The sequence below is a fragment of the Rhineura floridana genome, chromosome 14 (genome assembly GCF_030035675.1).
Source record: "Rhineura floridana isolate rRhiFlo1 chromosome 14, rRhiFlo1.hap2, whole genome shotgun sequence".
In the NCBI taxonomy this organism is placed as follows: domain Eukaryota; kingdom Metazoa; phylum Chordata; class Lepidosauria; order Squamata; family Rhineuridae; genus Rhineura; species Rhineura floridana.
Window position 1 is genome coordinate 20,642,999 of NC_084493.1, and position 13,636 is coordinate 20,656,634.

General features: G+C 42.9%; 1 protein-coding gene across 1 annotated transcript in view; it reads right to left on the bottom strand.

Annotated features, from left to right (window-relative positions):
- SNX1 (sorting nexin 1) overlaps nt 1-12,376 on the bottom strand; it is a 36,169-nt gene extending 23,793 nt beyond the window's left edge. Inside the window, exons 1-4 of the mRNA XM_061595307.1 lie at nt 12,164-12,376; nt 7,674-7,776; nt 6,284-6,420; nt 1,001-1,067 (exon numbers count right to left, since the gene is read on the bottom strand). Coding sequence (XP_061451291.1) covers nt 1,001-1,067; nt 6,284-6,420; nt 7,674-7,776; nt 12,164-12,283 — 427 coding nt within the window. The 5' untranslated portion in view covers nt 12,284-12,376. The remainder of the gene's footprint in view (nt 1-1,000; nt 1,068-6,283; nt 6,421-7,673; nt 7,777-12,163) is intronic.
- Nucleotides 12,377-13,636: the final 1,260 nt, after the last annotated feature.

Genomic DNA, 13,636 nt, shown 5'->3' on the forward strand with positions numbered 1-13,636 from the left:
TACCTGTACATCAGCTCTCTGAACAGAAAACCTCTGTCTCTAGCTTAAGAAGCAGTTTGGGGATTGAGCACAAAAGCAGCTGAAGGAAGCCTTCAGTGAAGATGTTATTTTAGGTAGGTTCTCATACTCAAAGCCCAAACATCATTTTAAAACATGGAGCCTTTTAGAAATGTTGAACAGTTTAAAGAGCAATGTAGAGATTCCCGAGAGAGAGGAATGGCACCGAACAAATCATTGAAATGCTGCTTTAATCCCTCTATAGGACAGCGCAGTTAGAATCGGTCAAAAGCCTCAGATTAAAATCTAAACAGAGAAATATTCAGGTTCTTAATTACTTAACAGACAAAGTATAACAGAAAAGGATCATTTGCTGCTGGGAAGACAAGTTCAAAACAACAATTTCAGCATTTGAGGGAACATAACACAATAGTATCTAGAAGGGACACAACAGCCTTGCTTCCTGTCAAGATCATCATGTATTACTCATTCTGAAGCTTGAATGTCTGTCTCCTTTGCTGCCAGACACCTTTTTCTACAGATCATATACAAGTTAAAAGACCCAGATTATTTCTGCTGTTATTAGCAGACTATCATCCACAAAGACACACAAGGGGTCTTTAGAAGTTAACGTAGCCCTATCACTTGGTATAACAACCACTCCACTTGGTATTACAATAATTCATGCAGTTCTTGCCTTGACAGTACTCAAGGATCACATTTCTTTTCCTGGCAGTAAAAACTGCAGAAAAAGGAAGCCTTTACAAAATCTTTGTGCTGCCTTTCTGCCCAGAAAACAGGAAGTATTAAAGCTGATCCATCAGTGAGCTGGGACTGACAGATCTGAACAAAGTCCCACATTCCTTCTGTAACGTATGCAGATCTGAGCACCATAAGCAAAAGCAGCTCTTTATTATCAGGCTTGCTTCAGTCTGAAAGCCAGGACTCCATGCAGCCTTCCCCTTCAATTATGTCAAATCACTTCCATTTCATAGTGACTCACCGATTTTCTCAGGATCACTCACTCCCACTGAAAGTTCAAATCTGTCTTCCTGTTCCTCTTCTTCCAACTATAAGAGAAACAGAGGAATATATTCAAGTAAGTTATTCCAAAGACTTCAATCAAGCCTCATATCAGACACTACATAATATTCATATTTGTGCTTACAAGATTGAGGTGTCAGACATAAGGATATAGCATGGAGAGTTGCCTATTCATGTTCAACATGTAAAAGCTGACACTTAAAAGACTATGAGAAGACTGTAGAAAGAAGTGCTGGAGAAAAGGTTAGGAATTGGTTATACAAAGTTCCACTGAAATAACTCAGCAGATTCTCTGCCTACTTTCCTAGACCATAGCACTCAAAATATCAACAGTGTGAAAAACAAATTCAAAGACCAATAGCTTAAATTTGATTTTAGCTGACCTTATCCCACTAGAAATTAGGCAGATACCACTGAAAAAGTGTTAGGTTTGCACCATTTGACTCCAAATATAGTGTTTGTTCTTTACAGAGGTAAATTAACTGGTGGTGATATATGCAATGATAGTTTCCCTTAAAAAAAGAGATTAACATGCTGATGTCAACTCCTGTGTGCTGAGGAGTATCTGCTTCTGCCTAAATGATGCATCGTGCAGTTTTCATTCTGGGAAATGGGAGTTTTCATTCTGTTTCCTGACTTCTAACTGAGCAGAGCAGAGGGAGGTGTGTCAGCTGGTCCAGAGGAGATACAATTGAGCCAGCTCTCAGAGAGCAAGCAAACAGAGAGAGCTAACAGGAGTTTGGCAGAGGAGGGCAAAGGAGAGGTCCCTAAAAATATTTCCCTTGTATGGTGCACCACATAGCAGTGAGACTCTCCTATTTACTCAGCAGGAGGAAAGGACAAAGCACAGGCCATTCCAACACAAGTAGAAAGAAAGAAACAAAAGGCAGTAGAGACTATGGATGCGAAGGCCACTCCAGCGGTGGTGACCTGCAACGTGTGTGTAAAGTTTGTTTTCTTGCCTGTGAACAACATGGCATACACATGCAACAAGTGCAAGCTGGTGGCACTGTTGGAAGAAAAAGGGAGGGGCCTAGAACAGCGGGTGGCCACACTGAACGGTGTAAGAGAAGATGAGGAGTTCTTAGACTGAATGCTGGAACAGCAGCAGCAAAGAGAAGTACAGGAGGTGGAAGAACAACAGCATGTTAAAGCAGAAGAGGAGACTGTTGTGGAGAGCAACAACAAAGTGGACGAAGCTCCACGGAAAAGGCTGACAGGAGCAAAAGACCTAGAAGACGACCTTCATCGGTGGAACTATGGAACCGCTTCCAGGCATCTGAGGATGAAACTAGTCTGCAGGGAAAGAATTACAGGAGACCCCACAAGTGGGAGGCTGAAGCTCAGTCAAGCAGAGACAATGAAACCATGCCCCACAACAAGAAGAGAAGGTTAGCAGTAGTGGGAGACTCCTTACTGCATGGGATTGAAACCCAAGTATGCCAAGAAGATCCACGGACTTGTCCCTGGAGGACAGATTTGAGATGTGACGGAAGGGTTGCCATCACTCATGAAGCCCACTGACAGATCTCCCTTCCTTCTCATCCATGCGGGAACAAATGATACTGCCAAGTGAAGCTACGAAGAAATCACGTCAGACTTTGAAGTTCTGGGAAGAAAACTCAAGGACTTTGGGGCCCAGATAGTTTTCCATCCTTCGTGTACTTAAAGGAGTAGAGAGGGAAAGAAAAATACTCTGGGTGAATGACTGGCTACAAAGATGGTGCCCACATGAGAGATTCGGATTCTGGGACCGCAGGCTACACTTCCTGGAAGATGGACTACTGGCAAGTGATGGGTTGTACCTCACAAGAACTGGGAAGAATGTGTTTGGTCACAGCATGAAGAAATTCATCAGGAGAGCTTTAAACTGAATCCTAAGGGGGAGGGAGACGTTAACTTGGAGGCAATTACTAACAAAGGCTTGTGCACAGTAAGAGGAACTGAGGGAACAGCTCTAATGGGGTACAGTAACAATCTTCATAAAAATGTAGGAAGTCAGACAGTAAGTCACATGGTCTTCGATGTCTGTATACTAATGCACAGAGTATGGGAAACAAACAGGACGAACTTGAACTCTTAATTCAGGACAGTAAATACGACTTAATAGATATAACTGAAACTTGGTGGAATGACTCCCATGACTGGAATACAGCAACTGAAAGATATAACTTGTTGAAAAAGAAGGAATAGAAAGGGAAGCAGAGTCATGCTATATATTAGAAACATGTATCTGTGCACAGAAATGCACAGTATCTGGATTTAAAAAATGGGGCAAGGAATAAAAGGAACATAGTAGTTGGAGTCTACAAGGAGGAGAAGACAAGGATCAAGGAGAAGACAAGGATGAAACTTTTGTAAAGCAAATTGCCAATGTTTTAAAGAGGCATGATGTAGTAGTAATGGAGGACTTCAATTACATGATATCTGTTGGGAGACAAATTCTGCCAAACACGGCCCCTCCAGGAAATTCCTGACTTGTGTTGGAGATAACTTGCTTCTACAGAAAGTGGAGGAAGCAACTAGAGGATCAGTTATCCTTGACTTGATTCTAACCAATAGAGATGACTTGGTGGATGAAGTGGTAGTCACAGGAACTCTAGGGGAAAGTGACCATGCTACACTTGAGTTCTTGATTGTAAAGGAAGCAAAAGCTGCGAGTAGCCATATGTGTACCCTGGACTTCAGGAAAGCCAATTTTATAATAAACTCAGAACAACGATAAGTAAGGTTCCATGGCAAGTGACCCTAATGAGAAAAGGAGTCCAAGATGGGTGGGAGTTTCTAAAAGAAGAAATTCAAAAGGCACAATGGCAAACAATTCCGTCAAGGAAAAAAGGGGGAAGATAGCAGAAGAAGCCAATGTGGCTTCACAGAAAGCTTAGAGATGACCTGAAAACAAAAGAGGACACATAGAGAAAGTGGAAGGAAGGCAAGACCACAAAGGAAGAATACAGACAGGAAGCACAGAATTGCAGGGATGGCGTCAGGAAAGCTAAAGCTGAGAACGAGCTGAAGTTAGCAGGAGATGCCAAACGCAACAAAAAAGCTTTCTTCGGGTACATCCATAGTAAAAGCCAGAGAAAAGAAATGGTGGTACAGCTGCTCAATGAGGATGGCAAAATGATAACAGATGACAAAGAAAAGGTAGCTCAATTCCTACTTCGGCTCAGTCTTCTCCCAAAAGAGGGTCTATGACCCTCCTGGCAAATGCAAAGTTGAAGGGGCAGGATTGCAGCTTGAGATTGAGAGACAAATGGTCAAGGAATACCTAATCACTTTGAACGAGTTCAAATCTGCAGGACCCGATGAACTGTAATCTAGAACATTGAAGGAACTGGCTGAAGAGCTCTCAGAACCACCATCTATTATCTTTGTGAAATCGTGGAGGATGGGTAAAGTGCCAGATGACTGGAAAAGGACTAATGTTGTCCCTATCTTCAAAAAGGGCAAAAAAGAAGAACCTGGAAACTATAGACCGGTCAGCCTGACGTCAATCCCTGGGAGATTTCTGGAGCAGTTTATAAAGCGGTCAATCTGTAAGCACCTTGAAAGCAATGCAGTGATTACTAAAAGCCAACATAGATTATTAAGAGCAAATCCTGCCATACTAATCTAATTTTTTGATTGGGTAACCTCCATGGTACACTGTGGGAATGCTGTGGAGATAATATATCTCGACTTCAGCAAAGCTTTTGACAAAGTGCTATCAGGTGGATCCACAGTTGGCTATAGAATTGTACTCAAAGAGTGCTTATCAATGGTTCCTTCTCACACTTGGGAGAGGTAATGAGCGCGGTACTGCAGGGTTCGGTCCTGGGCCCAGTGCTCTTCAACATTTTTATTAATGACTTGGATGAGGTGCAGGGAATGCTTATAAAATTGGCAGATGATACAAAATAGCAGATGATACAAAAGGGATAACTAATACCTTGGAAGACAAACAAAATTCAAAGAGATATTGATAGGCTAGAGCATTGGGCTGAAAGCAACAGAATGGAATTTAACAGGGATAAGTGCAAAGTTCTACAGCTAGGAAAAAAATAAACCAAATACACAGTCATAAGATGAGGGATACGTGGCTCAGCAATACTACACGCGAGAAGGATCTTGGAATTGTTGTTGATCACAAGATGAATATGAGCCAATGGTGTTATGTGGCTGCAAAAAAGGCAAATGCTATCTTAGGCTGCATTAACAGAAGTATAGTTCCAAATCACGTGAAGTATTGATTCCCCTCTATTTGGCACTGGTTAGGCCTCATCTTGAGTGCTGTGTCCAGTTCTAGACTCCACACTTTAAGAAGGATGCAGACAAAGCGGAACGGGTTCAGGGGCCTAGAAACAAAGCCCTATGAGGAGAGACTGAAAGAATTGGGCATATTTAGACTTGAGAAGGGAAGACTGAGGGAAGATATGACAGCATTGTTCAACTACTTGAAAGGTTGCCACACAAAGGAGGGCAGGATATTTTCTCAATCATCCCAGAGTGCAGGACATAGAATAATGGGCTCAAGTAAGAGGCAGCCAGATTTCAACTGAACATCAGGAAAAACTTCCTAACTCTTAGAGCGGTACAACAATGGACCCAATTACCTAGGGAGGTGGTGGACTCGCCAACACTGGAGACATTCAAGAGGTAGGTGGACAGGCACCTGTTGGGTATGCTTTAATTCGGACTCCTGCATTGAGCAGGGGGTTGGACTCGAAGGCCTTATAGGCTCCTTCCAACTCTATGATTCTTCCTTTAACCTCTGAACAATTGCCTGCTCCCATACAAAACCCATTTCCACAGGTTATGCAGGTGGCCACTTGAGAAAACATATTTTCTATGACAGCATTATGGTTCTGGAATACCCTTCCCAAAGATATTTTGTATGGAATCTACTGTTAGCCTTTATAAACCAGGTTAAGAACTTTTTATTCTTGCAAGCTTTCTCTTATTGTCACTGCTACTTACTGGGTTTGATAGGGACTGTCTGAATTATTGTTTAAATATAAATTAACAAAATATTAAAAGTTGTATGCTTTAAAGTTGTAAGGCAGGATATACATATTTCACGCCAGACAGAGACATACCAAAGACCAGAGTCAATATTATCTGCTAAATATGGGTATAGCTAAAATTGAAATTAGCTCAGGGATTTGACAGGCTATTCTCAGTATTCACCACCATACACCCTTCCCAGGTTGTTGTTCAGCCCATAACTGAATATATGACTAGCCAATACAGAGATACATACCTCCTCATAAGTTTTTGACTGGTGCTTAGAAGAGGAATTTGGTGTTTTCTCTAAAGAAGGGACAGGACTGAACACAGAAGCCTTCTCTTTCTTCTGGTTGTTTTGCGTGCTATCCAGAGACAATTCTACAGTGGCATCTGCAAGAGGACAAGATTTATAACTGGGGCAGACAACCTAACTTCCTCAAGAAAGGCTTTTCTAGGTCACAAGAACTGTATCAAGATAAGCTACTCAACATTATCTTCCTCCATTCCAGCAAGTATGGAGGGCATTCAAGTTAGAGACTGGCTTTAATTAGATGAACAAGTGAACAATTCCCCTCTTTTAAATCTTTAACAACTGACAATCAAATCAGATCCAGGAATATAAAAATGCAGCTATCATGCTGCTATACTTCCCCTTGTACTAGACCACAACACAAATCCCTTGTCTTTCATGAAAGATTTCATAGTGAAATAATTGCCTAAGCCACATTGCATCATACACCAAATTACACTTTGAGCAGCTATCTCAAACCTGGCATTCAGTTTATGCATAAACTTCACTTTGTTAGCAACTAGGTTCCATTAGTTCCCCAAGCTCTCTTAAAACAACCGGATAGTTATCTGCTTTTAAAAAAAACAAGAAAGCATACAAAAGTTGATGTCTGAACCTAGAAACAAATCTAGGCACGTGCTGCAGGTCGGGTGACTGGGCTTCCTGTTTGGGAACTTTCATGTTCAAAGATGGTTTAGTACAAGGACTTGAGGGCCTATTGATTTCACTTCTCGAAAACCAACCTAAACACAGAACAGCTAGAAGTCTGAGCACAAGCACTCTTGGAAAATGAATCATCCACATGCAATTAATATGAACATGTGTAAGTGCTCTTGCCAGAATCAGGAATATCATACATTTGTTCTAATTAGGTTTCAGCCATATTAAACACAATTAAGTCCTCTACCCAGTTTTAATTCTCCAAGGATCCTCTTTGGTTCAATTAAATATTATGTTTATATATCCAACATCATCTAATGTTGTTGTCGACTTAACATTCTTATAACACTTTCAAATGTTCCAAGCGCTTCACATGTATCATCTTGTTGTAATTCTTACAACATTGTAAGGTGCCTTGAAATTGTTATTTCCCATGTTGCAGATGGGGGGGGGGACTGACACAGAGAATTTAAGACCACCTAGTGTGCTTGTGGCAAAAGCAAAATTCAAACTGGAGACTTCTTGATTTGTAGCTTACTCTTAGCCACTACACGATAACAATCCTCAAGCTTGTGTCCAGACCTTTTCTATACAACAGCTATCAAAAGCTCCATTTTTACAAAGGGTTAGTAACTGCTCTTCATGGGTCTTAGTATTCTTCAGTTCTTATACCAATGCACCTGGCAAGACATACCTGCAAATAGGTCCTGATCCTCCTGTTCTTCCTGAACACCATTTTCTGTGGAGATGCTTCTTACTGGTACAGGGGACTCTTTCTTGGGGGACATCGGTTTTTTCTAAAAATACAGGCAATAAGCATTACACATGTTGCAGAATTCAATCCGTTACTGAAGTATACACCCAGACCCCAATAAAATATCCTCCATGCCTTTGACTATATTCTCCAATCACAGGGACACCATTGGTTTCAAACCTGTCCTACACAAACGTACACTTATTTTGTGAACCCACGCTTTTAAAATGTCTTATTAAAGACATTCCCATTTCAGCCCATTGAGTATGCTTCTTCCCAGCAGCTATAGGGTTCAATTCTATCAGGGTTCAATTCTATCAGGGTTCAATTCTATCAGGGTTCAATTCTATCAGGGTTCAATTCTATCCCCCATGTTATTTAACATCGACATGAAACCGCTGGGAGAGGTCATCAGGAGTTTTGGGGTTCGGTGCCACCAATATGCGGATGACACCCAACTCTACTCCTCTTTTCCACCTAATGATGCCAAGGAAGCTGTCCAGGTTCTAAACCGATGCCTGGTATCAGTGGTGGACTGGATGGGGATGAACAAGCTGAAATTAAATCCTGACAAGACAGAAGTGCTCCTTGTCAGTCGTAAGGCGGATCAGGGGATAGGGATTCAACTTGTGCTGGATGGGGTTACACTCCCCCTGAAATCACAGGTGCGCAGTTTGGGGGTACTCCTGGACTCAGCTTTGAGCCTGGAGGCCCAGGTTTCTGCTGTTGCCGGGAATGCCTTTGCTCAATTAAGATTGGTTTGCCAACTGCGCCCGTTCCTTGACCTGTCTGACTTGACTATGGTGACACATGCCTTAGTTACATCCCGATTAGACTACTGTAACGTGCTCTACGTAGGGCTGCCTTTGAAGACTGCTCGGAAACTTAAATTGGTACAAAGAGCTGCAGCCAGAATGTTAACTGGAGCTGGGCTCAGGGAACACACAACCCCTTTGTTGTACCAGCTCCACTGGCTGCCAATATGTTTCCGGGCACAATTCAAAGTGCTGGTTTTGACCTATAAAGCCTTATACGGCTTAGGTCCAGGTTATCTGCTAGATCGTATCTCCCCCTATGATCCTGCCCAGACTCTGAGATCATCCGGTGAGGCCTTACTTTCTACTCCTTCTTTTTCACAAGTTTCTCTTGTAAAGACACAAAATATGGCTTTTTCGCTGGCTGCCCCCAGATTGTGGAATTCCCTCCCCAGTGAAGTACGATTAGCTTCCTCACTTCTTTCCTTCCGTGCTAAGGTGAAGACGATCCTATTCAGACGGGCTTTTAATTGAATTGGTAATTAACTCTTACCTTGTATTTGATTTAATTCATTTTAACTATTTTGATTCTGTATATTTACTGTTTTAACTCTTCATGATTATTTTTGTAAGCCGCCCTGGGTTCTTTGGAAAAAGGGCGGGGTATAAATATTTTAAATAAATAATAAATAATATAGAGAACAAAAGTTAAACACACCTCTTTGAGGCAGAATTAACAATGCAGGCAGCGGTGCTTTTCACACTATTCTACCATTGTAGTGTTGGCTTATAAAGGCCCACTGTTTCTCCAACAGCTTTCTGAAGACACAATGCTCTGCTATCTAGAGACAGTGTTGACTTTGTCTGCATGGCTGAGTTAGCAAGTTTTTTTAAAAAAAGCAGCATGAACAGGGTCACAGACCCAAGAGGCACCATGGACAGAGGGGCCAGTGCGAGAAGTCAGACTCTTTGTTGCCAGAGCAATGAACTGCAGGAGCAAGCCTTGCTGACAAAACCTTGGAAGGCTTCAGTCCCCTGCAGTTCTGCAAGAGCCATACTGCTTCAGAAGTTCTTTGGTTTTATATACTCCTTGACGTTTTAAGCTGTGGTAACTTTATTGTAAGTCTGAAGCTGCAATTACCAAACTCTTTTGTTACATACAAAAATGCACACAGCTCATGGCAACATGCAACCCTATAGCAAAATGAGGTTACAATGTCCCAAAATATGATCTTGTATGCCTGCTTCTATATCTGTATTTCTGCAGCTGTAAGAGCTAGAAATACAGGATTGTACTTTAAAGATGATCAGATCAGAGTTAGAGTGTGCAGAGCTCTTGAAGAGTTACCAACACCGAACAGAATCAAGGCAGCCTTTTTTCTAGCTCTGGTCATAACTGGAGATGTTTTGTAAGGTCTGCATGATTTCTACAGAAATTGAGCAACTTCCTGCACCACAGTTACTGATTTTTTCCCATGTCAATTGTAATGTTGCCATAGAATTCTTCTTCCCTCCCTGCCAGGAATCTGAAATTCACGTGTAGCTCCTTTTATGTAGGTATCTGAAAACTAATCACTTTATTTTTTACAGTTTATCACACAGATATCACACAGATTGTTACTAAAAGGAGCATTTCTTTCTAGAAAAAGCACAGCCTAGTAAAACATGGGCTCACTATGGCTCTTAGCTGATTAACTGCCTCTAGACTAGATAGGGCATCCACTGCAAAAATAAATAAATAAAAGAACACCGGAAGCAAAATTCTATAGCCTATTTGCACATTTTACAAGATAAGGTCTCTACTTTCCTCCCCTTGATATGCACATGACTACATTTGGCAGCAGTAATTGTCCAAGAATGAACAAAATAGGACAATTTTGCTGAAAACTTAAATTGCATCAAGATCTACCCACCACAGAAATTGTATTCAATTACATGGTGAACACTCCCAAGACCAGTCACAGGATGGTTTAATGAACATGGGCACACAGCATTTTGTATGCAGTAAGACAGGCTTTTCAAGACATTGTTGGACAACAACATTGCCATATCAGTGTCTGTAGCCTGATATCAGCAACCATAAGAACACAAAGTTGCTAGTAAAAACTTGCCTGTTTACTATAAAGTGCAAGATATGTCTTTTCAGACTAACAGAAAGAATAACAGTTCAGTAGAAAATATCTCACTGGCTCAGAAACGTGAAGAAGTGACAGAGGAGAGGTTAAAGACCAATCAGTGCATAAGAGGTGTAACACAAAATAAGCCTCAACCAAACAGAACTCCCTGAAAGATGGAGTAGCAGCAGTTCTGGGGAAGAAAGCACAAGGAATAAAAAATATTACCTACTCTTAAGAGATTGAGAGTCTCCTGTGAAGCACTACTAGCAAAGAGATGCTAAAGAAAAAGGTAAGTAGGTATGAAGAGGTACCATGATAGCCTCTTGCTTTGCTACAACAGACAAAACTGGGATTTGAAACCTAGATCTGGACACAATACAAGTCCAAACTCTTATCTCACAGGTAACACTGGTGGCTGCAGCTTGCTCATAAGAAAGGATAAAGGTTACTTTACATTTTAGATTCAAACTGGAGTTTCATACCCCAGCTGTTTTCAAGCTTCAGTTCTGCAACAGACTCGTAACATAACTCTAGGACCCAGTTTCCCATCACTGCAGCCTTACAACCAAATGTTACGGTTTATACAACACAAAACCATGTCAATCTGTTGCAGGAAGAACAAGCCTTATGGTACCTTGAAGGCTAACAGGTTTATTGTAGTATAGGTTTTCAAGGAACAGAGACCACTTCAGAAGCCTAAAGGACTGCCCTCAGGTGGCGGGGTGTGGGTGTGTGTACACAGATACATAAAGAGAGATGAAAATGATACCAAACAACAGTGAAATGCTAGGAGTAAAAGTTGCCATTTGGCCCCTTCCATCCCCACACGCATGCATACACGGAGACACACACAACCCACTTAAAAAATGGAGTTAACACTTCATGAATCTGAAAAAAAGAAATAGCCATAGCTCAGCAGAAGAGCACTTGCTTTACTCGCCGAAGGTCCCAGGTTCAATCCCCGGCATCTCCCACGTAGGGCTGGGCCAGACCCTTGCCTGAAACCTTGGAGAGCTGCTGCCAGTCAGTGTAGGCAATACTGGACCTAGACAGCAGACTAAACAGGCCTGCTGGTCAGTCTTCCCCACTAGGGTCGGTGCAAGGCAGCTTCCTATGTCGCTAAGAAAAAGTGGACACTAGCCCACAAAAGCTCACGCTACAATAAGGCTGCCATCCTACACACACACACTTTCCGGGAAGTAAGCCCCAATGAACTCAGCGAGGCTTGCTTCCGAGGAGACACGCACAGACTTGCACCGTTAAGTAAGTCTGTTAAAAAAAAAACTTTTGTAGCAGTGTTACAAAACTCCTTGGCTATTTTAAAGAGGACATGCAACGATGTGGCGATGATGGAAGCTGCGTTCCTCCACGCTCCCCCTCAAGAGAAGCGGGCAGAATCAGGACAGCCACCTCAGGGTGCGGACACAGAGAAAGCGCGGCCGCTTCCCCTCCGGTGCTTTTCCCTTTCTGAGAAGGGGAGAAAGAAGAACGACTGACAAGCCGGCAAAATTTAAAAAAGGAGCGAAAAGGAATTAAAGATCACCCTGAAGCCACTCACGGAGCTGCCGGTGAAAATGTCCTCCCCATCCGAGTCGCTGTCCCCTGAGGGAGCGTCCGCCGCCTCTGCCACAGGGAAGGGCGGGGGCAGGCGGTCCACTGGGGAGCCTCCCGATGCCATCTTCCCCACTCCGCTCGCCACCGAGGAAGCCACTTCCGGCTCCCACACAGCCCAGCCGGAAGCAGCAACAGGCGATTTATGGAAAGAGCCCACAGCGCCGCCAGAGCAGAAGAGGCGGGGTGTAATGAGTTGAGGGGCGGAGCCAGGAGCCGCCCCGAGAAAGATGGGGAGTGGGTGGGGAGAACTAAGGTGAACAACCAATCAGCGTTGGGAGGAAAAGGAGAGGTTCCGCCCCCGCTGGACTTGCGGGCGTGCTTCTCCTTGGGGTTTAACAGTGCAATCCAAACACGTCTACTCAGAAGTAAGCGCCATTGGGCTCAATGGGACTTGCTTCCAGGTAAGTATGTATTGGATTTCAGTCTAACATTGAATTGGATTTCAGCCTAACACTGGACTTACTCTCGAGTAGACGGACGCATAGGATTGCGCTGTCAGCACTGGAAAGGCGATTGTAATGCCACTTCCTGCGCGGTTTGTTACATTTATGTCCCGCCTTTCTTCCAAGGAACTCAAGACATATATTGTCCCCACTCGCTCAATTTTAGCTTCCCTGTTCTTGATTCGCGTTTAAACACGTTGAAGATTTGAGCTTCACAACAAGCCTGTGGGGTAGATGAGCCGATAAATAATGCCGGCTCTAAGCTCGCTCAGTGGTTTCCAGTGCTGAACGGGAGCCTGGTAGGGTGGTCATGTCACTGTCTTACATTACTGAGGGCACACCTCTTTTTAAAGGAGCCTGTGTATAAATGGCCGTGTGGTCCGATAAAAAAGAATGGAAACGGGGGTCATTAACAGTTCGCACCTACACAGCAGACTAAACAAGCCTACTGGTCAGTCTTCCCCACTAGGGCACAATGGATTGTATTTCATTTTAAATTTATTTCTACATTTGTAATTATACACATAAATTAGCATATGCAAGTATTTCCTCGTGTGTGTGTGTGTGTGTGTTGCTAAGTGGCTACCCTAGAAATGGCATTTTCCTAGTCAGAGTCAGACACATGCCTATTTCCCATAGGCAACTGGTTGGCCACTGTGAGAACAGGACACTGGATTAGATGGGCCATTGACCTGATCCAGCAGGCTCTTATGTTTGCACTAAACCACTATATGACAATGGGTAGTATTCAATGCTAGTTCTACTCAGATTAGACCCATTAAAATTGACATAACTTGTTAATTTCAGTCAGTCTTGTCATAGTAGGACTTAGTTGAATACAACACACTGGCTCCATGTGGGGCTAGGGAAGAGAGATGGGACATCATGGGGAGGTAGGAAATAATAGGTGACATAAAAAGAGCCTTGCTCAGTCAGACTCAAGGCTATCCATGTGGGTGCTCAACCTGGTATTT